The sequence below is a fragment of the Ranitomeya imitator genome, chromosome 7, assembly GCF_032444005.1.
Source record: "Ranitomeya imitator isolate aRanImi1 chromosome 7, aRanImi1.pri, whole genome shotgun sequence".
In the NCBI taxonomy this organism is placed as follows: Eukaryota; Metazoa; Chordata; class Amphibia; order Anura; family Dendrobatidae; genus Ranitomeya; species Ranitomeya imitator.
The window spans coordinates 204,965,314-204,993,271 of NC_091288.1; the positions used below are offsets into that span (position 1 = coordinate 204,965,314).

At 43.7% G+C, this 27,958-nt stretch overlaps 1 protein-coding gene across 1 annotated transcript; it reads right to left on the reverse strand.

Annotated features, from left to right (window-relative positions):
- Positions 1 to 3,045: 3,045 nt before the first annotated feature.
- Positions 3,046 to 27,958, reverse strand: LOC138646177 (oocyte zinc finger protein XlCOF6-like). The gene is made up of 5 exons (XM_069735642.1): positions 27,840 to 27,958; positions 21,280 to 21,401; positions 20,889 to 21,062; positions 4,860 to 5,375; positions 3,046 to 4,825 (listed from the first exon to the last, which is right to left on the reverse strand). Exons 1-5 carry the CDS (start codon positions 27,956 to 27,958, stop codon positions 3,795 to 3,797), a joined length of 1,962 nt encoding a protein of 653 aa, XP_069591743.1. The 3' UTR covers positions 3,046 to 3,794.

A 27,958-nucleotide genomic window follows, 5' to 3' on the forward strand; every position in this document is an offset into this window, starting at 1 on the left:
TCGGAGATTCCTCCTAGCTTGCCTCTGGAGTCCCTGCTGCTGCTGGTTACTCGGTGCTCTGCCACTCTACTTCCAGCTGCCTTTAGTCCTCTGAGCTGCTTCCGGATCCTGCTGGTGTTACCTACTGTCCTGACTTCTAAAACTGTGTTTGTGCGGGCTGCTGTGCGGGACTTGAGTGGGACTTTTCAGCCCCAAAAGGTACACTTAAGGACCTTCTCCTTGTTATTCTCCACCCATGTTTTTCTGGACTTCCATGAAAGGTGTCGTCTCCTCTGTCTGCATAGTCCTGGACTTCCACGTGTGAGTGCCGATTGCACTATTACTTGACTTCCACGTATCAGTGCTGTTCACTCTCTTGTGTCATATTACTGCTGGACTTGTTTGTTTTAGCGGACGCGCACAGCTATTATGTTTGCTGGACATTTTTGTTTTGTGCTGTGCATTTCGCTGTATTTGCAGGAAAGCCTCTGTTAGTTTGTTTGTACTTCTTACTTTGCTAAAGTACAGTTTATTTGTCTTAACTTTGGTCTCAGTTCCATTTTATCCCATGCAGATTCCATAGTACTTAAGGCCCCTTCACATTTAGCGACGCTGCAGCGATACCGACAACGATCCGGATCGCTGCAGCGTCGCTGTTTGGTCGCTGGAGAGCTGTCACACAGACCGCTCTCCAGCGACCAACGATGCCGGTAACCAGGGTAAACATCGGGTTACTAAGCGCAGGACCGCGCTTAGTAACCCGATGTTTACCCTGGTTACCATGCTAAAAGTAAAAAAAAAACAAACAGTACATACTTACCTACAGCCGTCTGTCCTCCAGCGCTGCGCTCTGCTTCTCTGCTCTCCTCCTGTACTGTCTGGGAGCCGGAAAGCAGAGCGGTGACGTCACCGCTCTGCTTTCCGGCTCACAGCCAGTACAGGAGGAGAGCAGAGCGCAGCGCTGGAGGACAGACAGCTGTAGGTAAGTATGTACTGTTTGTTTTTTTTTACTTTTAGGATGGTAACCAGGGTAAACATCGGGTTACTAAGCGCGGCCCTGCGCTTAGTTACCCGATGTTTACCCTGGTTACCAGTGAAGACATCGCTGGATCGGTGTCACACACGCCGATCCAGCGATGTCTCCAGGGAGTCCAGCGACGAAATAAAGTTCTGGACTTTATTCAGCGACCAACGATCTCCCAGCAGGGGCCTGATCGTTGGTCGCTGTCACACATAACGATTTCATTAACGATATCGTTGCTACGTCACAAATAGCAACGATATCGTTAACAATATCGTTATGTGTGAAGGTACCTTTACATAATGTTTACACATTGGTGAAACACACATCGGGTGACCCTCATCAGGTCTAAGTAAGAAGGAAAAAAGGGGTGCACTCTGTGGAATGGAGCTGGCTGAACCTGGACAGGATCCAGTTCAATCATAAATTCGGGCAAACAACCGCACTCAGACAATTTTATGCATCAGAGATGTGAAGTATTTATTGAGTAACACCACAGTGGTCAATAGAGTTCTGAGGTAACGTTTCGACCCGAAAGGTCTTTCTCAAACCTCACTGTAAAAAACATGAAATAGACTATATTAAAGATGGTGGAACCAAAACAATACAGACAGAATACAGCATAGCAAAAATTATAGAATATCATAGGAAGTGCTAAACACAGTGGATGCAATTAACAACAGCTAGAGGAGGCCAATACATGCATAATGTGGTAAACATGATGGATGCCACTGTGTTGCCAGATGTATAAAGGGATGCTGTATATGCCTGAAGAGTAAAACAAAGGGGGGGACAAAAAAAGGGGGTGGGGGAGACCTAGTACCAGACAAAACAAAATAAATAACCATATTATGCGAGAAAATTATTTACATATGTACAAATCTTACAAAATACGTGAACGAGGCCCAGAGGAGTATACACGTAATATGAATATTAGATCAGCGTTCAGGCAGGCAGACAAACGGAGGGCGGTAGGCTTCATAGACAACTGAAAACATATAGATATATATAAAAAAAATACACATTGTAAGCAAGGGGTAGAGCAAAACTGACCTTAGTGAATAGTGATGGAGAAAAGAGGAGGAGGACGATACTTGTCCGATAAATGGAGACAGAGGCTCCTATGGAGAGTAGCAGAGAATGAGGCAAGGCAAAATGCTATGGTGGGGGCCAGAAGCAGAGCCTAATAAACACATACCACAAATGGTCCAGAGAGCAGGAGTACGAAGATCCGGTACGGCACGGACAGGGCGCAGTGTCCCTAAAAGCACTGTGGATGAGAGACCAGAAGTGAGGATGCTAATAGTGTGAAGAGAAAGCAGGGAGCTAAACCAAAGGGAGAAGGTACCTGTGGGTCCAGCAGGAAGGAAGGAGGCGGTAGTGTCCGGCATGGTGAACTGTCAGGGGATAAATACCAGCCAGACAGGAAGTGTGGTAGCGTGGAGGTGCGAGAAAGAGGCCAGGAACGCACGCTGAGGAGCTGAAAGAAGCGCGCACGGGGAGGAGCGAGAGAGAGGCCCGGAACGCACGCTGGAGCGCAGAAGACAGTGCGCACGCGCAGGAAGCAGGAGGCGTCTAGAATGAAGGGCTGGCAAAGGACGAGCAGAGGTGCACTGAGGGAGAAGCGCTATGTCGGCGCGTGCGCAGAGTGTGCGGATGTAGTAGGAGCGTGTCAGTACATAGGGCTCTGTGCTGATGGCAAGGGGAGGGGAAGGGGAAAAGAGGAAACAGGCGTACAGAGCTGAAAGAAAGAGAAAGTGGAGGTGGCGGTGTAGAGCCAGAGGATACTATATGGATTAAAAGCAATGATTTATAGAGAAAAAATAGAAAGATGAGAAATAAGAAGAAAAAGAAGGAGATAAGTAAAGGATAAGTAGAGAAATAAAGTAAAAAATGACAAAATCAATAAAAATAAAAAAAGGCAATAATAAAAATATAGTGAAGAAAATAGAGAAAATATGGAAAAGAGAACAATGCGTAAAATGGATAAAAAATAAAGAAAATAAAACTAAAAATGAAACAAATGAAAAAATGAAAAGAATGAAAATGAAAAAGGAGAAAAAGATAATATGAAAAAAATGAAAAAAAAAAAAAGTGGGAAAAAAAGGGGGAAAAAAAAGGGGAAAAAAAGGAAAAAGGAAAAAAAGAAAAGAAAAAAAGGATAAAATAATACAGGTCTATACTCCTGTATGAACTATTTTCACTTTAAGTGATGCAATTTCCGGGGAGTTATCTTTGTTGGCACTCTAATCTATGCTATGATATTATGTTTTAATTAATCTATTTTACCTATTATGTGACATTTATGTGAATTATCTATATATCTGAATTCATTTTATTTACCTATCATATTATACACATTCATGCACATATATCATTTGTACAGATATTGGTATTTGCAGTTATTGTATATTACTTTTTGGTGCCCCTTCATTTTTGGGGGATAGTTTTCCCTTGTTGCTGCTTACCTACCATGTATCCCTGTCTCTGTTATGTTGCCTACATACTTGTTCTTTTAAATTATTTAATAAGAAATATTTTCTATTATTTGTATTTACTTTTAGTCTTAATTTATTAATAACAAAGTACAATGTATCTGGAAAAATATAACATTCTGTTATAACTGATATGTTGAAAAAATTGTTTTGACCACAATAATGTGATACATGTCATATTTGGGCTTGGACACTAAGGGGTTAAAATGGCTTCTTCCGACTTGAGTTCTCTGATGGCTGACAAGATGTGATTTTTCAATAAAACATTTCCCACATTCTGAACAAAAATATGGCTTCTTTTATTTGTGACATCTCTCATGGTTAACAAGAACTGATTTGTAAGAAAAACATTTCCCACATTCTGAACATGAAAATGGCTTCTCTCCTGTGAGAGTTCTCTCATGTATAATAAGATGAGATGTCTTAGTAAAACATTTCCCACATTCTGAGCATGAAAATGGCTTCTCTCCTGTGTGATTTCTCTGATGTGCAAAAAGAATTGATTTGTATGTAAAACATTTCCCACACTCTGAGCATGAAAATAGCTTCGCTGCTATGTGATTTTTCTGATGTCTAACAAAAGTTGATTTATCTGCAAAACATTTTCCACATTCTGGACATGAAAATGGCTTCTCTCCTGTGTGAATTCTCTCATGTACAAGAAGACTTGATTTCTGAGTAAAACATTTCCCACATTCTGAGCAACAAAATTTCTTCTCTCCTGTGTGAGTCATCTCATGTCTAACAAGAGCCGATTTCATAGTAAAAGATTTTCCACATTTTGAACAAGAAAATGGCTTCTCTCCTGTGTGACTTGACTGATGTGCTACAAGAATTGATTTATATGTAAAACATTTCCCACATTCTGCACATGCAAATGGCTTCACTCCAGTGTGAATTCTCTGATGTACAACAAGATGAGATTTCATATAAAAACATTTCCCACATTCTGAGCATGAAAATGGCTTCTCTTCGGTGTGAATTCTCTCATGTATGAAAAGATGATCTTTCTTAGTAAAATATTTTCCACATTTTGAGCATGAAAGTGGCTTCTCTTCGGTGTGAATTCTCTCGTGCACGACAAGATAAGCTTTCTTGGTAAAACATTTTCCACATTTTGAGCATATCAATGGTTTATTTCCAATGTGAACTCCCTTGATGCCTAACAAGATGTGATTTTTTAATAAAACATTTCCCGCATTCTGAACATGAAAATGGCTTCTCTCCGGTGTGAATTCTCTCATGTGTAACAAGACTTGATTTGTCACTAAAACATTTTCCACATTCTGAGCATGAAAATGGCTTCTCTCCTGTGTGACATCTCTCATGTCTAACAAGACTCGATTTGTCACTAAAACATTTGCCACATTCTGAGCATGAAAATGGCTTATCTCCTGTGTGACATCTCTTATGTGTAACAAGACTTGATTTGTAAGTAAAACATTTCCCACAATCTGAACATGAATAAGGCTTCTCTCCTGTGTGAATTCTCTCATGTACATCAAGATTTGATTTCCGAACAAAAGATTTCCCACATTCTGAGCAAGAAAATGGCTTCACTCCTGTGTGAATTTTCCTATGTGTAGGAAGATTCCTTTTATTTGTAAAACATTTCCCACATTCTGAGCATGAAATTGTCTTCTTTCTTGTGGGCGTTGTTTTATTTTCCACACTTCTATGACTTTTATTTTGCTTAAAAGTCTGTGATGAATTAGGAGATAGTACTTTAAAAGGATCAGATGATAGTTCTTTGATATGAAAGACTGAGGGTATATCTGAGATGTTGCTATGCTCTTCGCATGTATCTTGTGTGATGCTACAATCATCCATTTTAAAATCCAGAGATATCATATGTCTTGCAGAGCTGTTGGTCCAATCATCTGCCAAGAACAAAATAAACTTAAAAATGACATTCATCTAGATCTGAAAATTAAAAATGTACGAAAACGTAAAATTATAACATTCCATACAAATTGTAAGGTATATAGCAATGTTCTATAAAGGTATGTAGGAAAATTCTACATAAAGCCGAGGCCCAGCAGTAAGTACCAGGAGAGGTGCCTGCACAGCTCCTGGCACTCTAACCCCCTAAATGCTGCTATCGATACTGATCACAGCATTTAGAATGCAAAGAAAAGTGATCGGTGTTGTCATGACGACATCTGGGTCACCAGGCTACAGCAAATTCCAAAGACCATAGTAAGAGCATGGTCTATGGAGCTTGGATCAGTGTATAACTGAAGCTGTGATGCATTGTAATGCATTATAACAGTGATCAGGGTTAATAAAGTTAAAGTCCCATAGAGGGGCTAAGAGAATTTTTTTTTATAAAGTATAAAAAAATACAAAATACAAAAAATATATCTACTATATAATTGTCTAAGGGTCACTTCCGTCTGTCTGTCTGTCACGGATATTCATTGGTCGCGGCTTCTGTCTGTCATGGAATTTCAAGTCGCTGATTGGTCGCGGCAAAACATCCACGACCAATCAGCGACGGGCACAGTCCGGAAGAAAATGGCCGCTCCTTACTCCCCGCAGTCAGCGCCCGGCGCCCGCATACTCTCCTCCGGTCACCGCTCACACAGGGTTAATGCCGACGGTAACGGACCGCGTTATGCCGCGGGTAACACACTCCGAAACCGCTGCTATTAACCCTGTGTGTCCTCAACTTTTTACTATTGATGCTGCCTATGCGGCATCAATAGTAAAAAAATGTAATGTTAAAAATATTAAAAAAACAAAAAACCTGCTATTCTCACCCTCCGTCGTCGCGTCATCTCCTCGGCAGTGCAAGCGGCAGGTTGCGGGGCCAAGGATGGTATGCGAGAAGGACCTTCCATGACGTCACGGTCATGTGACCGCGACGTCATCACAGGTCCTGCACTCATCCAACCCTGGGACCGGAAGCTGCCGCTTGCACCGCACACAGGCGGCAGGACTACAAGGGCTCCCTTGGAAGGTGAGTATATGTTTATTTTTTATTTTAACTCTTTTTTAACCTGTTACATACGTGTCTGGGCAATATACTACGTGACTGGCCATTATACTACGTGACTGGGCAGTATACTACGTGGCTGTGCTGTATACTACGTGGCTCTGTGCTGTATACTACGTCGCAGTGCAATATACTACGTAGCTGGGCAATATACTACGTGACTGGGCAATATACTACGTATCTAGGCAATATACTACGTGACTGGGTAATATACTACGTGGCTGGGCAATATACTATGTGGCTGGGCAATATACTACGTGACTGGACAATATACTACATGGCTGGGCAATATACTACGTGGTTGGGTAATATACTACGTGGCTGGGCAATATACTACGTGGGTTGTGCAATATACTACGTGGACATGCATATTCTAGAATACCCGATGCGTTAGAATCGGGCCACCATCTAGTATATATATATATATGTATATATATATATATATATATATATATATATACACTATGTGGTGGCCGATTCTAATGCATCGGGTATTCTAGAATATGCATGTCCACATAGTATATTGGCCAGCCACGTAGTATATTGCCCAGCGACGTAGTATATTGCCCAGCCACGTAGTATATTGCCTAGCCACGTAGTATATTGCCCAGTCACGTAGTATATTGCCCAGCCACATAGTATACAGCAGAGAGCCACGTAGTATATTGCAGAGCGAGGTAGTATATTGTCCAGCCACGTAGTATACAGCACAGAGCCACGTAGTATATTGCCCAGCCACATAGTATACAGCACAGAGCCACGTAGTATATTGCAGAGCGAGGTAGTATATTGCCCAGCCTTGTAGTATACAGCACAGAGCCACGTAGTATATTGCCCAGTGACGTAGTATATTACCGAGCCAAGTATGTCACAGGTTAAAAAAATAAAAAATAAACATACTCACCTAACGATTCGAGGTCCCCTTGTAGTTGAACATACTCACCATTCTGGTTGCTGCTCCTCAGCGTCCCGTCTCTCCGCTTCCTGGGATCCAATGGCGCTGTGCAGATGGGCGCGCGGCTGCCGCCATCTTGCGTTCCCCGGATGCTTTGCGAAATTACCCATATGACTTAGCGGTCTCGCGAGACCGCTAGGTCTTCTGGGTAATTTTGCAAAGCATCGCTGGCAAAGGAAGATGGCAGCAGGCACGAGCGGCTCAGCGGACAACGGAGGGTGAGTATAGCAGGTTTTTAGTTTTTTTACTATTTTTAACATTACTTTCTTTTACTATTGATGCCGCCTAGGCAGCATCAATAGTAAAAGGTTGGGGACACACAGGGTTAATAGCTGCAGTAACGGAATGCGTTACCCATGCCGCAGTCCGTTACCGCCGGCATTAACCCTGTGTTAGCGGTGACCGGAGGGGAGTATGGAGCGGGCACCGGGGACACTGACTGCGGGGAGCTGAGCGATGGGGACACTGACTGCGGGGAGCGGAGCGCCGGGGACACTGACTGCGGGGAGCGGAGCGCCGGGGACACTGACTGCGGGGAGCGGAGCGCCGGGGACACTGACTGCGGGGAGCGGAGCGCCGGGGACACTGACTGCGGGGAGCGGAGCATCGGGGACACTGACTGCGGGGAGCGGAGCGCCGGGGACACTGACTGCGCTGTATGAAGTAATAATATATATACATATGTGTCTACTGACATATATATATATATACATATATATACATACAGTATATGTTTTTTTTTAACACATGGATCCCTTGTATAGCCGTATGTCGGTTTTGCATGCCTGCGATAAAAACACGCAGTACGGATGCCATACGGATTACATACGGAGGATGCCATGCGCAAAAGACGCTGAAACACCCTGCCTACGAAGGAGCTACGGACCACTATTTTCGGGACTTTTCAGCGTATTACGGCCGTAATATATGGACCGTATTTTCATACGCTGAGTGTGAGGCCGGCCTTAGTCTGTGGCAGGCACTGACATATTCCGCCACTATGGCTGCTGCTCTTTCCTCTTCCCCCAGTATTATCGGTAGGTTCTCTTCCTCCTTCATGAAGGTGAAGCCTGGGAGGAGATCAGACAGTCTCTTGAGGCAAGTGTCCTTCACTGCTGAGTATTTGGGACACCTCAGCAGGAAGTGGGCCTCATCCTCCAAGGCCTCCTGGGGGCACTGCTGGCAGAGTCTGCTCTCTCTCGCTCCTCCAGTCTCTCTCAATTCAATTCAAATGAGCTTTATTGGCAGGACTAAGTACATATTAGCATTGCCAAAGCAAATGGTAAAATAATAGGGGGACTCGGTGGGGTATAGAAGTCTCTCCTCCATCCTGTGTCTCTCTCTTACCTCCTGTCTCTTTCTTCCCTTCTGTCTCTCTCTTGTCTTCCATCTCCCCTTCTTTCTTTCTTATTTCTTCCTGCCTGGTTACCTATGGCCCCTCCCCTCCATGTAGCCCCGCCCCTCCCATGTGACCCCACAGGCTGAGCTGTGAGGCTGTAGAGGATGGAGCATGTTATGTTTGCTAATGACAGGTGTTATGAAGGCAATCCAGAGACACAGTGTGCTTAGCGATCAGAGCGCACACAGTGATCTGACAAATACCCAAAAACACAAGAACGAGCTCTGAGACGTGGAAACTCTGTAGACTGCACACCTGATCCTATCCTAAACACAACTAAAAGCGGCTGTGGATTGCGCCTAACAACTACCTAGGCAACTCGGCACAACCTAAGAAACTAGCTAGCCTGAAGATAGAAAAATAGGCCTGATTTGCCCCAGAGAAATTCCCCAAAGGAAAAGGCAGCCCCCCACATATAATGACTGTGAGTAAGATGAAAAGACAAAACGTAGGGATGAAATAGATTCAGCAAAGTGGGGCCCGATATTCTAGGACAGAGCGAGGACAGTAAAGCGAACTTTGCAGTCTACAAAAAACCCTAAAGCAAAAACCACGCAAAGGGGGCAAAAAAGACCCACCGTGCCGAACTAACGGCACGGCGGTACACCCTTTGCGTCTCAGAGCTTCCAGCAAAACAAAAGACAAGCTGGACAGAAAAAAAGCAACAAAATAGCAAAAGGCACTTAGCTATACAGAGCAGCAGGTCACAGGAACAATCAGGAGAAGCTCAGATCCAACACTGAAACATTGACAAGGAGCAAGGATAGCAGCATCAGGCGGAGTTAAGCATTGAAGCAGTTAACGAGCTCACCAGAACACCTGAGGGAGGAAGCTCAGAAGCTGCAGTACCACTTGTGACCACAGGAGTGAATTCAGCCACAGAATTCACAACAGTATTCCCCCCTTGAGGAGGGGTCACCGAACCCTCACCAGAGCCCCCAGGCCGACCAGGATGAGCCGCATGAAAGGCACGAACAAGATCTGGAGCATGAACATCAGAGGCAAAAACCCAGGAATTATCTTCCTGAGCATAACCCTTCCATTTAACCAGATACTGGAGTTTCCGTCTAGAAACACGAGAATCCAAAATCTTCTCCACAATATACTCCAATTCCCCCTCCACCAAAACCGGGGCAGGAGGCTCAACAGATGGAACCATAGGTGCCACGTATCTCCGCAACAACGACCTATGGAATACATTATGTATGGAAAAGGAGTCTGGGAGGGTCAAACGAAAAGACACAGGATTGAGAACCTCAGAAATCCTATACGGACCAATAAAACGAGGTTTAAATTTAGGAGAGGAAACCTTCATAGGAATATGACGAGAAGATAACCAAACCAGATCCCCAACACGAAGTCGGGGACCCACACGGCGTCTGCGATTAGCGAAAAGTTGAGCCTTTTCCTGGGACAAGGTCAAATTGTCCACTACCTGAGTCCAGATCTGCTGCAACCTGTCCACCACAGAATCCACACCAGGACAGTCCGAAGACTCAACCTGTCCTGAAGAGAAACGAGGATGGAACCCAGAATTGCAAAAAAATGGAGAGACCAAGGTAGCCGAGCTGGCCCGATTATTAAGGGCGAACTCAGCCAACGGCAAAAAGGACACCCAATCATCCTGGTCAGCAGAAACAAAACATCTCAGATATGTTTCCAAGGTCTGATTGGTTCGTTCGGTCTGGCCATTAGTCTGAGGATGGAAAGCCGAGGAAAAGGATAGGTCAATGCCCATCCTACCACAAAAGGCTCGCCAAAACCTTGAAACAAACTGGGAACCTGTCAGAAACAATATTCTCAGGAATGCCATGCAACCGAACCACATGCTGAAAGAACAAAGGTACCAAATCAGAGGAGGAAGGCAATTTAGCCAAGGGCACCAGATGGACCATTTTAGAAAAGCGATCACAGACCACCCAAATGACTGACATTTTTTGAGAAACGGGAAGGTCAGAAATGAAATCCATCGAAATATGTGTCCAAGGCCTCTTTGGGACCGGCAAGGGCAAAAGCAACCCACTGGCACGAGAACAGCAGGGCTTAGCCCTAGCACAAATCCCACAGGACTGCACAAAAGTACGTACATCCCGTGACAGAGATGGCCACCAGAAGGATCTAGCCACTAACTCTCTGGTGCCAAAGATTCCAGGATGACCAGCCAACACCGAACAATGAAGTTCAGAGATAAGTTTATTAGTCCACCTATCAGGGACGAACAGTTTCTCCGCTGGACAACGATCAGGTTTATTCGCCTGAAATTTTTGCAGCACCCGCCGCAAATCAGGGGAGATGGCAGAAACAATGACTCCTTCCTTGAGGATACCCGCTGGCTCAGATAAACCCGGAGAGTCGGGCACAAAACTCCTAGACAGAGCATCCGCCTTCACATTTTTAGAGCCCGGAAGGTACGAAATCACAAAGTCGAAGCGGGCAAAAAATAACGACCAACGGGCCTGTCTAGGATTCAAGCGCTTGGCAGACTCGAGATAAGTCAAGTTCTTATGATCAGTCAATACCACCACGCGATGCTTAGCTCCTTCAAGCCAATGGCGCCACTCCTCGAATGCCCACTTCATGGCCAGCAACTCTCGGTTGCCCACATCATAATTACGCTCAGCGGGCGAAAACTTCCTGGAAAAGAAAGCACATGGTTTCATCACTGAGGAATCAGAACCTCTCAGTGACAAAACCGCCCCTGCTCCAATCTCAGAAGCATCAACCTCGACCTGGAACGGAAGAGAAACATCTGGCTGACACAACACAGGGGCAGAACAAAAACGACGCTTCAACTCCTGAAAAGCTTCCACAGCAGCAGAAGACCGATTAACCAAATCAGCACCCTTCTTGGTCAAATCGGTCAATGGTTTGGCAATGCTAGAAAAATTACAGATGAAGCGACGATAAAAATTAGCAAAGCCCAGGAACTTTTGCAGACTTTTCAGAGATGTCGGCTGAATCCAATCCTGGATGGCTTGGACCTTAACTGGATCCATCTCGATAGTAGAAGGGGTAAAGATGAACCCCAAAAATGAAACTTTCTGCACACCGAAGTGACACTTTGATCCCTTCACAAACAAAGAATTAGCACGCAGGACCTGAAAAACCATTCTGACCTGCTTCACATGAGACTCCCAATCATCTGAGAAGATCAAAATGTCATCCAAGTAAACAATCAGGAATTTATCCAGATACTCACGGAAGATGTCATGCATAAAAGACTGAAACACAGATGGAGCATTGGCAAGTCCGAACGGCATCACTAGATACTCAAAATGACCCTCGGGTGTATTGAATGCAGTTTTCCATTCATCTCCTTGCCTGATTCTCACCAGATTATACGCACCACGAAGATCTATCTTAGTGAACCAACTAGCCCCCTTAATCCGAGCAAACAAGTCAGATAACAATGGCAAGGGATACTGAAATTTAACAGTGATCTTATTAAGAAGGCGGTAATCAATACACGGTCTCAGCGAACCATCCTTCTTGGCTACAAAGAAGAACCCTGCTCCCAGTGGTGATGACGATGGGCGAATATGTCCCTTCTCCAGGGATTCCTTCACATAACTGCGCATAGCGGCGTGTTTGGGCACGGACAAATTAAATAATCGACCTTTAGGGAATTTACTACCAGGAATCAAATTGATAGCACAATCACAATCCCTATGCGGAGGTAGGGCATCGGACTTGGGCTCTTCAAATACATCCTGATAATCAGACAAGAACTCTGGGACCTCAGAAGGGGTGGATGACGAAATCGACAAAAATGGAACATCACCATGTACCCCCTGACAACCCCAGCTGGATACCGACATGGAATTCCAATCCAATACTGGATTATGGGTTTGTAGCCATGGCAACCCCAACACGACCACATAATGCAGATTATGCAACACCAGAAAGCGAATAACTTCCTGATGTGCAGGAGCCATGCACATGGTCAGCTGGGCCCAGTACTGAGGTTTATTCTTGGCCAAAGGTGTAGCATCAATTCCTCTCAATGGAATAGGACACCGCAAAGGCTCCAAGAAAAACCCACAACGTTTAGCATAATCCAAATCCATCAGATTCAGGGCAGCGCCCGAATCCACAAACGCCATGACAGAAAACGACGACAAAGAGCATATCAAGGTAATGGACAGAAGGAATTTGGACTTTACAGTACCAATGACGGCAGACCTAGCGGCCCACTTAGTGCGCTTAGGACAATCAGAAATAGCATGAGTGGAATCACCACAGTAGAAACACAGACCATTCAGACGTCTGTATTCCTGCCGTTCAACTCTAGTCATAGTCCTATCGCACTGCATAGGCTCAGGTTTAACCTCAGGCAATACCGCCAAATGGTGCACAGATTTACGCTCGCGCAAGCGTCGACCGATCTGAATGGCCAAAGACAAAGACTCATTCAAACCAGCAGGCATAGGAAATCCCACCATGACATCCTTAAGAGCCTCAGAGAGACCCTTTCTGAACAAAGCTGCCAGCGCAGATTCATTCCACTGAGTGAGTACTGACCATTTCCTAAATTTCTGACAATATACTTCTATATCATCCTGACCCTGGCACAAAGCCAGCAAATTTTTCTCAGCCTGATCCACTGAATTAGGCTCATCGTACAGCAATCCGAGCGCCAGGAAAAACGCATCGACACTACTCAATGCAGGGTCTCCTGGCGCAAGAGAAAATGCCCAGTCTTGCGGATCGCCGCGCAAAAAAGAAATAATAATCAAAACCTGTTGAATAGGATTACCAGAAGAATGAGGTTTCAAGGCCAGAAATAGCTTACAATTATTTTTGAAACTTAGAAACTTAGTTCTATCTCCAAAAAACAAATCAGGAATAGGAATTCTTGGTTCTAACATAGATTTCCGATCAATAGTATCTTGAATTTTTTGTACATTTATAACGAGATTATCCATTGAAGAGCACAGACCCTGAATATCCATGTCCACACCTGTGTCCAGAATCACCCAAATGTCTAGGGGAAAAAAAAAAAAGTGAACACAGAGCAGAAAAAAAAAAAAATGATGTCAGAACTTTTTCTTTCCCTCTATTGAGAATCATTAGTTTGGCTCCTTGTACTGTTATGTTTGCTAATGACAGGTGTTATGAAGGCAATCCAGAGACACAGTGTGCTTAGCGATCAGAGCGCACACAGTGATCTGACAAATACCCAAAAACACAAGAACGAGCTCTGAGACGTGGAAACTCTGTAGACTGCTCACCTGATCCTATCCTAAACACAACTAAAAGCGGCTGTGGATTGCGCCTAACAACTACCTAGGCAACTCGGCACAGCCTAAGAAACTAGCTAGCCTGAAGATAGAAAAATAGGCCTGACTTGCCCCAGAGAAATTCCCCAAAGGAAAAGGCAGCCCCCCACATATAATGACTGTGAGTAAGATGAAAAGACAAAACGTAGGGATGAAATAGATTCAGCAAAGTGGGGCCCGATATTCTAGGACAGAGCGAGGACAGTAAAGCGAACTTTGCAGTCTACAAAAAACCCTAAAGCAAAAACCACGCAAAGGGGGCAAAAAAGACCCACCGTGCCGAACTAACGGCACGGCGGTACACCCTTTGCGTCTCAGAGCTTCCAGCAAAACAAAAGACAAGCTGGACAGAAAAAAAGCAACAAAATAGCAAAAGGCACTTAGCTATACAGAGCAGCAGGTCACAGGAACAATCAGGAGAAGCTCAGATCCAACACTGAAACATTGACAAGGAGCAAGGATAGCAGCATCAGGCGGAGTTAAGTATTGAAGCAGTTAACGAGCTCACCAGAACACCTGAGGGAGGAAGCTCAGAAGCTGCAGTACCACTTGTGACCACAGGAGTGAATTCAGCCACAGAATTCACAACAGGAGCAGCTGTGAGGCGTCCTGTCTCCTCTGCTGACTGCAGGCTGTGGTGACTCCTGCTACACTGTGTCAGGACTTGATGCCGCTAATTTGTGCTCAGCAACGTTTATGCAGATTATTATTGAACACAATACGATAGTTCTGAAAAAATTAGACGAGGAAATTGATCTCCAATTTAAAACGATCCAAAAAGAAATTCAAGGAGATTTTTTGGATCGTTGCCTTAAAGACATCGATAATGAATTAGAAAAATGTGAGCATAATATCAGTGAAGGGAAAAAGAAAAAATTCTCCAGAGATGTGGTGGATTATGAATCGAAGAAGATTTTCCGGTGGCAGAATCAGGATCGTAATACTAAATCCTTCCAGTCCACAAGGAGTGAATCTATGAGTTCTCTGGCCTCCTCCTTGGGAGCACAGGGATTTGAAAGTGACAGAGATACCAACGCGATCCGGACCGGTCACAAGGTATACAAATCGAAAAAAAGCTTCACAAATATCGAAACATTTCAGAAAAGAAAGAAATGAAGAGAGTGATAGAAATAAGGTAATTAATCTCTCTTCACACATACTCACTGCATCACAAGTTGAGGTTCTGGAAAAAGGGCTGACTTTTTCTCCATCCTGTTCCTTAGATCCGTTTCTAGCCACTAAGGATGTACATTTATTCGCTCGTAAAGTGCTACTTAAAAAATTCCATCACAAAAATACTCTACCTGATAATAGAAATACGGAAGGAGAACAAGAAGCCCTGGAGGCTCTAATCTCTTTGATGGAACAGAATAAGAATATGTCTGAGGTAAGCAATTTCCCTAGTGATTTATTCAAAAAGCCAAAAAAATTCCCCCCATTAAATGTGTGCCCTGCAGTTGAATTCTTTACTAAGATGGTATCGAGAGATATTGAAAAACTGGCCACAAATAGATATAAAAAATTCAACTTGACTTATGATCAACAAAAAGCTCTTGGGGAAATGCAAAAGTGGGAGGACGTTGTTTTTAAGGCAGCGGATAAGGGTGGCAACCTTGTTATATGGCCAAGCGAGCAATATGAGATACAGGCCTACAAACTTTTAAATGATACTAAGTGTTATCGTAGGTTGCCATCCAATCCGCTCCCAGCTTACAAGGCGGAATTAATCACTATTTTGGAAGAAGCAGTATACGAGGGTATAATTCCAAAACAAGTACTGGAAACGATAAGCAAATTGGAACCTAAACTACCTACTTTCTATATTATCCCCAAAATTCACAAAGACCCAATAAATCCCCCTGGAAGGCCTATAGTGGCAGGCAATGACTGGTTGTGTGAAATCATCTGCGACACTCTTGACTCTTTTCTGAAGACTTTGGTGGCTAGCTTACCATCGTATATCAGGGACACCACGTCTGCTTTACAGAGATTAGACAATATGCATCTGACCGAGAGCATGGTGATGGTTACTGCAGACGTGGAGTCCCTGTATACATCTATTAGACATAATGATGGGATAGCAGCAACCAAATGGTTTCTCAGAATGAGTAGCTTGGATGCGCGGTTGGTGGACCTCCTGATTTGTCTTCTAGAATTCATTTTGACCCATAATTGCTTTATATTCAATAAAAAATTCTATTTGCAGAAGCAGGGTACTGCTATGGGGGCGTCTTGTGCGCCCTCATATGCAAATTTGTTTTTAGGTGCGTGGGAAAGGGAGATCTTCACTAGCAATCCAGTCCCAGGTTCAGAAAACATACATCATTGGATGAGATATATCGATGATGTGTGGTTCATCTGGGAAGGCCCTAGACATGAATTGGATTTGCTCATGACCCGGCTCAATACTAACGAATTGAATGTGAAATTGACATATAAAGTGGGAAGAGAATTGGAATTCCTAGATATATTGATTATAACAGCACCCAGTGGTAATTTAACCACAGAGGTCTTTAGAAAGCCTACTGCAACAAATACCTTGTTGCATGCAACTTTGTTACATCCTAGGTCTACCATAAAAGGAATACCAACGGGCCAATTCCTGAGATTAAAAAGAATTTGTTCGGATGATTACTCTTTTGAAGAACAAGCTAAGACTATGAGACAAAGATTTCGTGACAGGGGTTACAACAAGAGAATGATAAGGGATGGGTACCACCGAGCCAGACATACTCCCAGAAATGAATTACTCTACAAAAACAAGCCCAAAGTGGAAGAAAAAGAAGGTCATATACATTTGATTACTACCTTCAATAGTCAATGGGTAGACTTTAGGGGGATAATCGATAAATACTGGCCCATCCTACTATCAGATCCTACTCTCAAAAAGTGTCTACCATCAAAACCCCTGATTACGGCACGAAGATCTAAAAATCTGAAAGATCTGTTGGTGCATAGCCCACTATGAGCCACAGGATAAAAGGAATCAGACTTGGTTGGAGACTAAGGGATGTTTCCCATGTGGACATTGTAAAGGATGCGCAAATATGTTGAAGAGCAAAGAATTCATTAATGCAGTTGGAAGTCGCACCTATACAATTAGACATTTTATTACCTGCTCCACAAAAGGGGTAGTTTATAGTGCAGAATGCCCGTGCGGAAAACTCTACATAGGCCTCACAACCCGGGAATTGCGTATACGCGTACGCGAACATGTCAGAGATATTGATAAGCCTAAGACATGTGAGGACCCGACTCAGCTAAAAACAATACCTCGTCATTTTTTCCATAATCACGACTGTGACTCAAATCTTCTGAAGGTTAAAGGGATCGATGTTGTTAAAATGGGCCCGAGGGGAGGTGATTTGGCAAAAAATCTGGCCAAACTTGAATGTAAGTGAATTTATAGGTTGAGCACCATGGCCCCGGATGGGCTAAATGAGAGTTTTGGTTTCAGTGCTTTTTTGTAATATTTTCAACTGTCTGATCTCCAGTTCTCTTTAGGTTTTAGGGGTAGAGGGTTCTAGTATATTTTAATAATGTCTTTGTTGTGTTGCTAAGTTTTAACATTTATATTTTATTATTTATTATCTATTAGACATTGGCTTTACTTATCCTGTTGCAGTCTGATCAGAAATTGACACTGTGGATGTAGACCCGGCAATACTAATCATGGGAAGAAAGAAGGGATGAATATCGGAGACCTCTTAGAGAAATTCTACAGATCTTTGCACTTTGCATACATATACAATTTCATCCTTTTTGTATAATGTATAATTATTTTTCTTTTTATTATTTATTTTTTATTTATCTATTTATTTATAATTTTTTTTTTTTTAATCTTATTACCTTATTTTTGTTATGATATCTATTACTGTATTGCTTTATTAGAATTATCACTGTTATTTTCACTTATTGATTTTTATTGGTTATGTTTGAGAAAATGAGCATATTTATCAATTGTTTGTGTATTTTTGCCCAAATATATGAATTATGAACACTTATACATTTATGATGTTATGCACTTTAAATTAATAATGTTATTTGTAAATAGGTAGCTCACTATGTCATTTATTAAGATAATTTTTTACGTTGTAGGATGATCTATTATTGACAAAAGTATATAGCACAGGTCACTTTAATAGTATTATACGTATAGTTAAATACGGCACAGAGCATAGGTCACTTTAATAGTATCATACATATATGTATATACGGCACAGATACACTGGTCAACAGCATTTTTGGTGCCAAAGATATTTCATCGAATTTAGGGTAACTTTGGGGTGCTGATTCTGAATATGTCATCAGTTTTGCCAGATTGGCTCAAGTTTTTGAGATTTTTGGTATCTTATTTATAGCACTTGTTGGTAAAGGCGACGCATCATCTCATTAATTTCTTTGGATTAGTACTTGAACTGAGCAGTTCTCAATATAGTTTTGTGTTAATTAGTGTTCTAAAAGTTTGTTCATAGCTTGATTTTTGCACTAACTTTATGTTGTTGTCTGTTTTCCAGTGAAAAGCATGAACTCATCAAGAAGAAGTTGTCTTAACGATCCAGACTCATTCTGTTACATTTGTGGTGAATACACACTGCCAAAACATAGAAGAAACATAACAGACTTCGTAAAAAAAGTGTATTTTGCCTATTTTGGGATTATGCTTGGGGACCAAGACAAGTTTTGGGCACCACACATAGTGTGCAAAGCATGTATCGAATTATTACGAAAATGGAGCAAAGGACAAAGAAAATGCTTCAAATTTGGTGTTCCAATGGTGTGGAGAGAGCAAAAAAATCATCATGATGACTGTTATTTCTGTGCAGTGCAAGTGCAAGGATTCAATAAGCATAAGAAACGAAAATGGGAGTAACCTAACATGGAATCTGCAAGAAGGCCTGTCCCTCATTGTGAAGATGTGCCTGTACCTGTGGTTACCATGTTACCTGACCTTCCCCCACCTGATGATGATGAAGTGTGTATTCACCACAAATGTAACAGAATGAGTCTGGATCGTTAAGACAACTTCTTCTTGATGAGTTCATGCTTTTCACTGGAAAACAGACAACAACATAAAGTTAGTGCAAAAATCAAGCTATGAACAAACTTTTAGAACACTAATTAACACAAAACTATATTGAGAACTGCTCAGTTCAAGTACTAATCCAAAGAAATTAATGAGATGATGCGTCGCATTTACCAACAAGTGCTATAAATAAGATACCAAAAATCTCAAAAACTTGAGCCAATCTGGCAAAACTGATGACATATTCAGAATCAGCACCCCAAAGTTACCCTAAATTCATTAAAATATTTTGGACACCAGAAAAAAAAATTTTTTTTGTTGACCTGTGTAATAGGTCACTTTAATAGTATCATATATATATATATATATATATATATATATATATATATATATATATATATATACGGCACAGAGTATAGGTTATTATTTTTTTCTGTTATGGAATTTTCCCTTTAGTCTGGCCCCAGTCCTTCCACGCTGCCTGAGATGTGCGCGCTGCTTCGGAGTCTCCCTGCCATGAACTCAGATCTCCTCGGCTATTAGAGCTAGCGTGCGGACATGAAAGCCGTTACCATGGCATCATGAACGCGCTGCTGCTCGCAGTCCGAGGGTGATGAGTCATCGGTCAGATGGTGGGGGAACGAGCCGGCGCGCCGGTGATATCAGGTAGCGTTGCTCCACATGATCGGGCATTCTCATAGATCATTGGTCATGGTGCAGGATATAAGCCGGTGTATCCCTCTGCCCCGACACGCCCCCTGAAGAAGTGTGGACGAAACGCGCGTCGGGGAGAGGGACCGGACACTACTCCTTTCATCTAGCAGTAAGTATAGCGCTTTGTTACTGCTGTTTGGCAATAGATAATTGGCTGTGCTAATCCTTGTAGGGAAATTATACTTTGGATCTCGGAGGCTATTGTATTAGCGGTGACTATTGCAATCTACCTGTCACACAGTATATTGGGGTGAGGCACACTCTGCTATTATGTGGATACTCTTGTAGCTTATACCACACATACTTTAGTGAGTGATTGAATTCCTGTGCCCAGCTGAGTAGCTAATTAGCTTATCCGTATTCTATTACATGCTATATGTTTATAGAGTTTAGTAGTCTATAGGTCCCTCACATTTGAGATACTGTGTTTTTGGTTTGGATATTTTATGTATGTTTTCTATTTAATAAAATTGTTTTTATTGGGCTAAATTATGGTGGTTGTGCTTTTCTATGCCACTACTGATGCACAGTAAAATGTGGCACGGACGGAATGGATGACTGTGTCAGGACTGTAGCACCGAGCGCCGTCTGTCAGGGGTCTGCACAGCAGCGAGCTCTGTCTGGGGTCGGCACAGCGCCGAGCGCTATCTGGGGTCGGCACAGCGCCGAGCGCTATCTGTTAGGGGTCTGCACAGCGCCGAGCGCTATCTGTTAGGGGTCTGCACAGCACCGAGCTCTGTCAGGAGTCGGCACAGCGCCGAGCGCTATCTGTCAGGGGTCTGCACAGCGCCGTGCGCTGTCAGGCATCTGCACAGCACCGTGCGCTATCTGTTAGGGGTCTGCACAGCACCGTGCGCTATCTGTTAGGGGTCTGCACAGCACCGTGCGCTATCTGTTAGGGGTCTGCACAGCGCCGTGCGCTATCTGTTAGGGGTCTGCACAGCACCGTGCGCTGTCAGGGGTCTGCACAGCGTTGCTCCCACTAGGTGACCAATAACCCCATACATATACTTCCTTATTACCTTGGATCCCTTCAGTTCTCTCGTCAGCAGGTCCGTATTTACAGCTCCTGTTGCCCGAGGTGAGGAAGAGCAGAATGGTGATGACTGTAGTCAATGAGAGATCGCTGATGAGCTGCGGCGCTCCTGGGACATAGATGCTGCCCATGAGGAAAATGGGCTTCTTGTTTGTTAACTCTGCACACGGGCATTCACAAGGGATAGGTCAGGAGTAGATGAAGCCTGGAATGACCGGCAGTTTTGTAGGTGCTCAGTACATTTATAGATACAGTATATACATTTAGGACTCTCTCACCTCAGTATTAATATAGTGATTTTAACAGTTGACAAACACAGCAATAAAAAAAAAAACAGCCACAGGCTCTCCTCACCAAAAATTATCTTCTCTACACACTTGGGGTTTTTCTCAAACATTCTCGCAGCTTCAACTCATGAGGCCGCAGCCTGCCGGCATCACTGGTGGTTGTGAAGAGTTGGTCTTGTCGGCCTTCACAGCCTAGAGTGGAGTATAAGGTCCTGACGGAGAGTGAACGGAAGTGTAAAGCGAGCCATGCTGCTTGTCCCATCTTTTGTTTTCTTTAGATTGGTGTGCCACTACCCTTTGGTATGGTCTGTCATTAATATGATTACTTATTGATCACTAATCACATGTCCATCTCATTCTTACCCTTTTAGTATAGTTTTTTTTTTAACTTGGGGTCTTTTTCTGCATGTACATCGTGTGTGCATTATATATATATATACACACACACACCGTATATACTCGAGTATAAGCCGACCCCCCTAGTTTTGCCACAAAAAAAATGGGAAAACTTAATGACTCGAGTATAAGCCTAGGGTGGGAAATGCAGCAGCTACCGGTAAATTTCAAAAATAAAAATAGATACCAATAAAAGTAAAATTAATTGAGATATCAGTAGGTTAAGTGTTTTTGAACATCCATATTGAATCAGGAGCCCCTGTTATGAAGGCAATCCAGTGACACAGTGTGCCAACAATCAGAGCACATACAGTGATCAGACAATAACCCAAAAACAATAGAACGAGCTCTGAGACGTGGAATCTCTGTAGACTGCAACCTGAACCTATCCTAAACACAACTAAAGGTGGCTGTGGATTGCGCCTGACACTACCTATGCAACTCGGCACAGCCTGAGGAGCTGACTAGCCTGAAGATAGAAAAACAAGCCTGACTTGCCTCAGAGAAATACCCCAAAGGAAAAGGCAGCCCCCCACATATAATGACTGTTAGCAAGATGAAAAGACAAACGTAGGGATGACATAGATTCAGCAAAGTGAGGCCCGATATTCTAGATAGAGCGAGGATAGCAAAGAGAACTTTGCAGTCTACAAAAAACCCTAAAGCAAAAAACCACGCAAAGGGGGCAAAAAGACCCACCGTGCCGAACTAACGGCACGGCGGTACACCCTTTGCGTCTCAGAGCTTCCAGCAAAACAAAAGACAAGCTGGACAGAAAAAAAGCAACAAAATAGCAAAAGGCACTTAGCTATACAGAGCAGCAGGTCACAGGAACAATCAGGAGAAGCTCAGATCCAACACTGAAACATTGACAAGGAGCAAGGATAGCAGCATCAGGCGGAGTTAAGTATTGAAGCAGTTAACGAGCTCACCAGAACACCTGAGGGAGGAAGCTCAGAAGCTGCAGTACCACTGAGTTAAGTACCACAAGCTGGACAGAAAAAGAAGCACAAAAAGCAAAGAAGCACTTATCTAAGCAGAGCAGCAGGCCACAGGAAATATCCAGAAGCTCAGATCCAACACTGGAACATTGACAAGGAGCAAGGAAGACAGAATTAGGCGGAGTTAAATAACAAAGCAGCCATCGAGCTCACCAGAACACCTGAGGGAGGAAGCTCAGAAGCTGCAGTACCACTTGTGACCACAGGAGTGAATTCAGCCACAGAATTCACAACAGTACCCCCCCCTTGAGGAGGGGTCACCGAACCCTCACCAGAGCCCCCAGGCCGACCAGGATGAGCCACATGAAAGGCACGAACAAGATCTGGAGCATGGACATCAGAGGCAAAAACCCAGGAATTATCTTCCTGAGCATAACCCTTCCATTTAACCAGATACTGGAGTTTCCGTCTAGAAACACGAGAATCCAAAATTTTCTCCACAATATACTCCAATTCCCCCTCCACCAAAACCGGGGCAGGAGGCTCAACAGAAGGAACCATAGGTGCCACGTATCTCCGCAACAACGACCTATGGAATACATTATGTATGGAAAAGGAGTCTGGGAGGGTCAGACGAAAAGACACAGGATTGAGAATCTCAGAAATCCTATACGGACCAATAAAACGAGGTTTAAATTTAGGAGAGGAAAACTTCATAGGAATATGACGAGAAGATAACCAAACCAGATCCCCAACACGAAGTCGGGGACCCACACGACGTCTGCGATTAGCGAAAAGTTGAGCCTTCTCCTGGGACAAGGTCAAATTGTCCACTACCTGAGTCCAGATCTGCTGCAACCTGTCCACCACAGAATCCACACCAGGACAGTCCGAAGACTCAACCTGTCCTGAAGAGAAACGAGGATGGAACCCAGAATTGCAGAAAAATGGAGAGACCAAGGTAGCCGAGCTGGCCCGATTATTAAGGGCGAACTCAGCCAACGGCAAAAAGGACACCCAATCATCCTGGTCAGCAGAAACAAAACATCTCAGATATGTTTCCAAGGTCTGATTGGTTCGTTCGGTCTGGCCATTAGTCTGAGGATGGAAAGCCGAGGAAAAAGATAGGTCAATGCCCATCCTACCACAAAAGGCTCGCCAAAACCTTGAAACAAACTGGGAACCTCTGTCAGAAACAATATTCTCAGGAATGCCATGCAAACAAACCACATGCTGGAAGAACAAAGGCACCAAATCAGAGGAGGAAGGCAATTTAACCAAGGGCACCAGATGGACCATTTTAGAAAAGCGATCACAGACCACCCAAATGACAGACATCTTTTGAGAAACGGGAAGGTCAGAAATGAAATCCATCGAAATATGTGTCCAAGGCCTCTTTGGGACCGGCAAGGGCAAAAGCAACCCACTGGCACGAGAACAGCAGGGCTTAGCCCTAGCACAAATCCCACAGGACTGCACAAAAGTACGTACATCCCGTGACAGAGATGGCCACCAGAAGGATCTAGCCACTAACTCTCTGGTACCAAAGATTCCAGGATGACCAGCCAACACCGAACAATGAAGTTCAGAGATAACTTTACTAGTCCACCTATCAGGGACGAACAGTTTCTCCGCCGGACAACGATCAGGCCTATTCGCCTGAAATTTTTGCAACACTCGCCGCAAATCAGGAGAGATGGCAGACACAATGACTCCTTCCTTGAGGATACTCGCCGGCTCAGATGAACCCGGAGAGTCGGGCACAAAACTCCTAGACAGAGCATCCGCCTTCACATTTTTAGAGCCCGGAAGGTACGAAATCACAAAATCGAAGCGGGCAAAAAATAACGACCAACGGGCCTGTCTAGGATTCAAGCGCTTGGCAGACTCGAGATAAGTAAGGTTCTTATGATCAGTCAATACCACCATGCGATGCTTAGCTCCTTCAAGCCAATGACGCCATTCCTCGAATGCCCATTTCATGGCCAGCAACTCTCGGTTGCCCACATCATAATTACGCTCAGCAGCCGAAAACTTCCTGGAAAAGAAAGCACATGGTTTCAACACTGAGCAACCAGAACCTCTCTGTGACAAAACCGCCCCTGCTCCAATCTCAGAAGCATCAACCTCGACCTGGAACGGAAGAGAAACATCTGGTTGACACAACACAGGGGCAGAACAAAAACGATGCTTCAACTCCTGAAAAGCTTCCACAGCAGCAGAAGACCAATTAACCAAATCAGCACCCTTCTTGGTCAAATCGGGCAATGGTTTGGCAATGCTAGAAAAATTACAGATGAAGCGACGATAAAAATTAGCAAAGCCCAGGAATTTTTGCAGACTTTTCAGAGATGTCGGCTGAGTCCAATCCTGGATGGCTTGGACCTTAACCGGATCCATCTCGATAGTAGAAGGGGAAAATATGAACCCCAAAAATGAAACTTTCTGTACACCGAAGAGACTCTTTGATCCCTTCACAAACAAAGAATTAGCACGCAGGACCTGGAAAACCATTCTGACCTGCTTCACATGAGAGTCCCAATCATCTGAGAAGATCAAAATGTCATCCAAGTAAACAATCAGGAATTTATCCAGATACTCACAGAAGATGTCATGCATAAAAGACTGAAACACAGATGGAGCATTGGCAAGTCCGAACGGCATCACTAGATACTCAAAATGACCCTCGGGCGTATTAAATGCAGTTTTCCATTCATCTCCTTGCCTGATTCTCACCAGATTATACGCACCACGAAGATGTATCTTAGTGAACCAACTAGCCCCCTTAATCCGAGCAAACAAGTCAGATAACAATGGCAAGGGATACTGAAATTTAACAGTGATCTTATTAAGAAGGCGGTAATCAATACACGGTCTCAGCGAACCATCCTTCTTGGCTACAAAAAAGAACCCTGCTCCCAGTGGTGATGACGATGGACGAATATGTCCCTTCTCCAGGGATTCCTTCACATAACTGCGCATAGCGGCGTGTTCAGGCACGGATAAATTAAATAATCGACCTTTAGGGAATTTACTACCAGGAATCAAATTGATAGCACAATCACAATCCCTATGCGGAGGTAGGGCATCGGACTTGGGCTCTTCAAATACATCCTGATAATCAGAACTCTGGGACCTCAGAAGGAGTGGATGACGAAATAGACAAAAATGGAACATCACCATGTACCCCCTGACAACCCCAGCTGGATACCGACATAGAGTTCCAATCCAATACAGGATTATGGGTTTGCAGCCATGGCAACCCCAACACGACCACATCATGCAGATTATGTAGCACCAGAAAGCGAATAACTTCCTGATGTGCAGGAGCCATGCACATGGTCAGCTGGGTCCAGTACTGAGGTTTATTCTTGGCCAAAGGTGTAGCATCAATTCCTCTCAACGGAATAGGACACCGCAAAGGCTCCAAGAAAAACCCACAACGTTTAGCATAATCCAAATCCATCAGATTCAGGGTAGCGCCTGAATCCACAAACGCCATGACAGAATACGATCACAAAGAGCATATCAAGGTAATGGACAGAAGGAATTTGGATTGTACAGTACCAATGACGGCAGACCTATCTAACCGCTTAGTGCGCTTAGGACAATCAGAAATAGCATGAGTGGAATCACCACAGTAAAAACACAGACCATTCAGACGTCTGTGTTCTTGCCGTTCAACTCTGGTCATAGTCCTATCGCACTGCATAGGCTCAGGTTTATTCTTAGACAATACCGCCAAATGGTGCACAGATTTACGCTCGCGCAAGCGTCGACCGATCTGAATGGCCAAAGACATAGACTCATTCAAACCAGCAGGCATAGGAAAACCCACCATGACATCCTTAAGAGCCTCAGAGAGACCCTTTCTGAACAAAGCTGCCAGCGCAGATTCATTCCACAGAGTGAGTACTGACCACTTCCTAAATTTCTGACAATATACTTCTATATCATCCTGACCCTGGCACAAAGCCAGCAAATTTCTCTCAGCCTGATCCACTGAATTAGGCTCATCGTAAAGTAATCCGAGCGCCAGGAAAAACGCATTGACATTACTCAATGCAGGGTCTCCTGGCGCAAGAGAAAATGCCCAGTCCTGAGGGTCGCCGCGCAAAAAAGAAATAATAATCAAAACCTGTTGAATAGGATTACCAGAAGAATGAGGTTTCAAGGCCAGAAATAGCTTACAATTATTTTTGAAATTAAGAAAATTAGTTCTATCACCAAAAAACAAATCAGGAATAGGAATTCTTGGTTCTAACATAGATTTCTGATCAATAGTATCTTGAATCCTTTGTACATTTGTAACGAGATTATCCATTGAAGAGCACAGACCCTGAATATCCATGTCCACACCTGTGTCCTGAAACACCCAAATGTCTAGGGGAAAAAAAAAAATTGAACACAGAGCTGAGAAAAAAAAAAAAAAAATGATGTCAGAACTTCTTTTTTCCCTCTATTGAGAATCATTAGGTGGCTCCTTGTACTGTTATGTGCCTCAGAGAAATACCCCAAAGGAAAAGGCAGCCCCCCACATATAATGACTGTTAGCAAGATGAAAAGACAAACGTAGGGATGACATAGATTCAGCAAAGTGAGGCCCGATATTCTAGATAGAGCGAGGATAGCAAAGAGAACTTTGCAGTCTACAAAAAACCCTAAAGCAAAAAACCACGCAAAGGGGGCAAAAAGACCCACCGTGCCGAACTAACGGCACGGCGGTACACCCTTTGCGTCTCAGAGCTTCCAAGCAAAACGAATTGACAAGCTGGACAGAAAAAGAAGCACAAAAAGCAAAGAAGCACTTATCTAAGCAGAGCAGCAGGCCACAGGAAGTATCCAGAAGCTCCGATCCAACACTGAAACATTGACAAGGAGCAAGGATAGCAGCATCAGGCGGAGTTAAATAACAAAGCAGCCAACGAGCTCACCAGAACACCTGAGGGAGGAAGCTCAGAAGCTGCAGTACCACTTGTGACCACAGGAGTGAATTCAGCCACAGAATTCACAACAAGCCCCATATAATGCTCCATATAGTTCATGATGGGCCCCATAAGATGCTCCATATTAAAATATACCCCATATAATGCTGCACAAAGGTTAATAATGGCCCCGTAAAATGCTCCATAGACACATTTGCCCAATATAATGCTGCACAAATGTTGATTATGGCCCCATAAGATGCTCCATACAGAAACTTGCCCCATATAGTACTGCACTAACGTGGATTATGGCCCCATAAGATGCTCCATACAGACACTTGCTCCATATGCTGTTGCTGCGATTAAAAAAAAAAAAAATCACAGATACCTCTCATCGCTCAGGCCCCCGGCACTTTCAATATTCACCTCTCCTCGTTCCGGCGTCGCTCCGTCTAAAGCGTTCTTTGCACTGATGTTCAGGCAGAGGGCGCGCACTAACCACGTCAT